This window comes from Lactuca virosa, chromosome 7 (assembly GCF_052849685.1).
Source record: "Lactuca virosa cultivar CGN04683 chromosome 7, Lactuca_virosa_CGN04683_v6, whole genome shotgun sequence".
Taxonomy (NCBI): Eukaryota; Viridiplantae; Streptophyta; class Magnoliopsida; order Asterales; family Asteraceae; genus Lactuca; species Lactuca virosa.
Window position 1 is genome coordinate 11,845,277 of NC_136432.1, and position 3,126 is coordinate 11,848,402.

The window sequence follows — 3,126 nt, forward strand, 5'->3', positions numbered from 1 at the left end:
TTTACCAAATATCTATTAAAATAAATTTTCACATGTTATATATATAGGGTCCAATTTTTACTTCCATAAAACCAAACTTTGTGTTCAAGACCCATGGGAATTGAAAGACCATGCTAACCCACATGCAAATGGACCTACTAAGAATCCTTCAGAAAGAGGTTCACCAATCAGAAAGCAAACCCTAAGATCACTCTAATCACTCAACGAATCAGCAACTGATAAGACCATGCCGTGGGCCCATAAACCCTAATCCCTAAATTTCCCTTCTTTTTGGACCCCACCAAAGCTACAGATGACCACTCGAGTCGCGTAATCACAAGTCGTGAGTTTTGGGGACCAGCATTACAATAATTGTAGCCACAGTGTTCTTGTATATACATGCAATGCTTCCCTACCAACAGCTGTTGTGTTACACTTCTGACTCTTTTGGTATATGATTAACAAAAGATCTATAACATTGTTTCTTCTTCTTTTCTCCTTTTCGTTTTCCTCTCTTCTCTTTGGTCGTTTGGAAGATCAAACCCTCGAACATGATAGCCGGAAAGAAAACAGCCAATGCTGTTGGTGGCAAGACAGCAAGGGCTTGCGACAGCTGCGTACGAAAGCGGGCGAAATGGTATTGTGCTGCTGATGACGCTTTCCTTTGCCAAAGTTGTGATGCCTCAGTACACTCGGCTAATCAGTTGGCTGGTCGGCATGAGAGGGTCCTTCTCGAGACTGCTTCCTCTAAGCTCTTTGGGTCAGGCATAGCTTCGCCTGAACCAACCTGGCACCAAGGTCTCACCCGTCGTGCACGCACCCCCCGACTCCGGACTAAATCCTCTCTCAAACTAGATAGAAAGAGCGATGTAGTGAACTCTTCTGCTCCCTTAGTTCCGGAAATAGGCGTTTTAGACCCATCATCACTTGATGAAGAAGAAGAGGAAGAAGAACTATTATATCGTGTGCCTGTCTTTGATCCTTTTGAAACTGAATTATTTAATACTTCTGATGAAATAGGCAGGAGCTTGACTTTTGTAGTGGAAAACAAACTAGAAGAGACATGTGATTTGGATGACCTTCAAGGGTTTGATCTGCCAACTGATGATATGGAGCTACTGGAATTTGCTGCCGATGTTGAAAGCTTATTAGGGAAGGGTTATGATGATACATCGTGTAGGATTGAAGAATTGGGGTTAACTAATTATGATTTTAAGGATGAAGATAATACTAACATTATTATAGGAACTTGCTTCGACGAAAATAGGGTGAAAGTTGAAGATGATGAAAGAGAAGCAATTTTAGGTTTTGATTTGGATACAACTAGGGAAACACTAGATTGGGACTTCGGTCATGAATCCACGATGATGATAAAAGAGGAGGAGAAGAAAGTGGTGGTAGGCGTAAAAGAACATATGATGATGGTGTCAAATGATGAATGTAAAGAAGCAATGGTGAGAAAATCAAGCATAACTTTGAGGCTTAATTACGATGAAGTGATCAGTGCATGGGCTGATCAAGGATCTCCATGGACAAACGGAACCCGACCAGAACTCAATCTTGATGGTTGCTGGCCTGATTTCATGGTTCTTTCTTTTTCTATATCTCTCTTTGAATCTCTCTATTCCTTCGTTTATTAATTTGTCTTATAACATAGTATTCTAATCGAGAAGTATTATAATCTTTTAGGGTTTGCAATGGATGGGGAATAATACTCCTTTATGTGGAGGCTTAGGAGGAAGCGATGGAGGAAGAGAGGCAAGAGTGTCAAGGTATAAAGAGAAAAGAAGGACAAGATTATTTTCGAAGAAGATAAGATACGAAGTGAGGAAACTAAATGCTGAGAAAAGGCCAAGAATGAAAGGGAGGTTTGTGAAAAGGGAAGGAAACCTTTGAAGAACCTCCTGCAACTTCTACTTTCCCAACTTACCTAAGCAAGAACTAGTACCAAATCGATGAACAAATAAGCTTTGTTCAATAGTTTGTTCCTTAAAACTCCCATCCTCCCATATTTGCTTGTTTTCATGGCAAGATTGGGGATGGTTAACCAATCCTTTTATTTTTCTAGTCTTTTCGGGTAAATATTGTCATTTCTTTCTACTTTGATATGATATACGATGTATAGTATATGATAATAATGAAGCAGAGTTGCAACTTGTGTTGAACTGCAAATGAATGCTTGCATAACTCATTGTAAATTAAGGTCTCGTTTGGATTTCAAACTCGTATTTTGTTAGCATCTCTCCCCATGTGGTGTTTCTGTTTATAAATGTATTCATCTATGAATACACCACCTCCCTCCACCACCAACCACCACCACCACCACCACCAACCACTACCGCCACCACCACCACCACATCCACAACCAACCACCACCAATAACCGCCACCTCCGCCACCACCCACCGTTAAAATAATCATATCCGTTATAATTATTTATATATGAACACACTTTTATATATATATATATATATATATATATATATATATATATATATATATATATATATATATATATATATATATATATATATATATATATATAGAGGTTCAGATTCATTTGAGACCATGCTAATTTTGTGAGACCGTGAGACCAAATCTAAAAATAATTTTAAAATGCAAAATAGAAGAAAAAAATCCAAAAATTCTTTTTTTAATTATTATTTTCGGAACTGTAATTACCTAAAAAAAATAAAAATAAAATAAATTAAAAACAAAATAAATAAAAAAAAGTTACCGTTTTTTTTTTAAAATACGTGAAATATTCTAATAGAATATTACACTGTAAATATTCTAATGTGATATTTAGAATGTTAGAATATTCTGCTAGATTTGTCAGATATGTAGAATATTCTAATATTCTACTGAAATATGTAAACAAATGTATTTTTTATTTTATTGGTATTTTTTATTTTTTTTAGAAAATATAAATTCCGAAAATAATATTTGAAATTTTTTTTTTCGAAAATTTTCAATTACTTTGTATTTTAAAAATGTTTTTTTTATCTAGCAAATGAGTGACTAGGATTGCATCTTACGGTCTCACAAAATTAGGTTGTCTCACATTAACCTAACCCTATATATATATATATATATATATATATATATATATATATATATATATATATATATGATCTGTTCCGTCGAC

The 3,126-nt window shown here is 35.3% G+C and overlaps 1 protein-coding gene across 1 annotated transcript; it reads left to right on the plus strand.

The window, feature by feature from the left end:
* Positions 1-386: 386 nt before the first annotated feature.
* Positions 387-2,151, plus strand: LOC145124669 (zinc finger protein CONSTANS-LIKE 16-like). The gene is made up of 2 exons (XM_079060090.1): positions 387-1,565; positions 1,669-2,151. Exons 1-2 carry the CDS (start codon positions 531-533, stop codon positions 1,873-1,875), a joined length of 1,242 nt encoding a protein of 413 aa, XP_078916216.1. The 5' UTR covers positions 387-530; the 3' UTR covers positions 1,876-2,151.
* The last annotated feature ends 975 nt before the right edge of the window (positions 2,152-3,126 follow it).

What these genes read in the sequence shown, in the direction of transcription:
- LOC145124669 (XM_079060090.1), top strand. Translation starts at nt 531, where the DNA reads ATGATAGCCGGAAAGAAAACAGCCAATGCTGTTGGTGGCAAGACAGCA. An exon ending in GTTGCTGGCCTGATTTCATG is followed by an intron (nt 1,566 to 1,668) that starts GTTCTTTCTTTT and finishes ATAATCTTTTAG; the next exon opens with GGTTTGCAATGGATGGGGAA.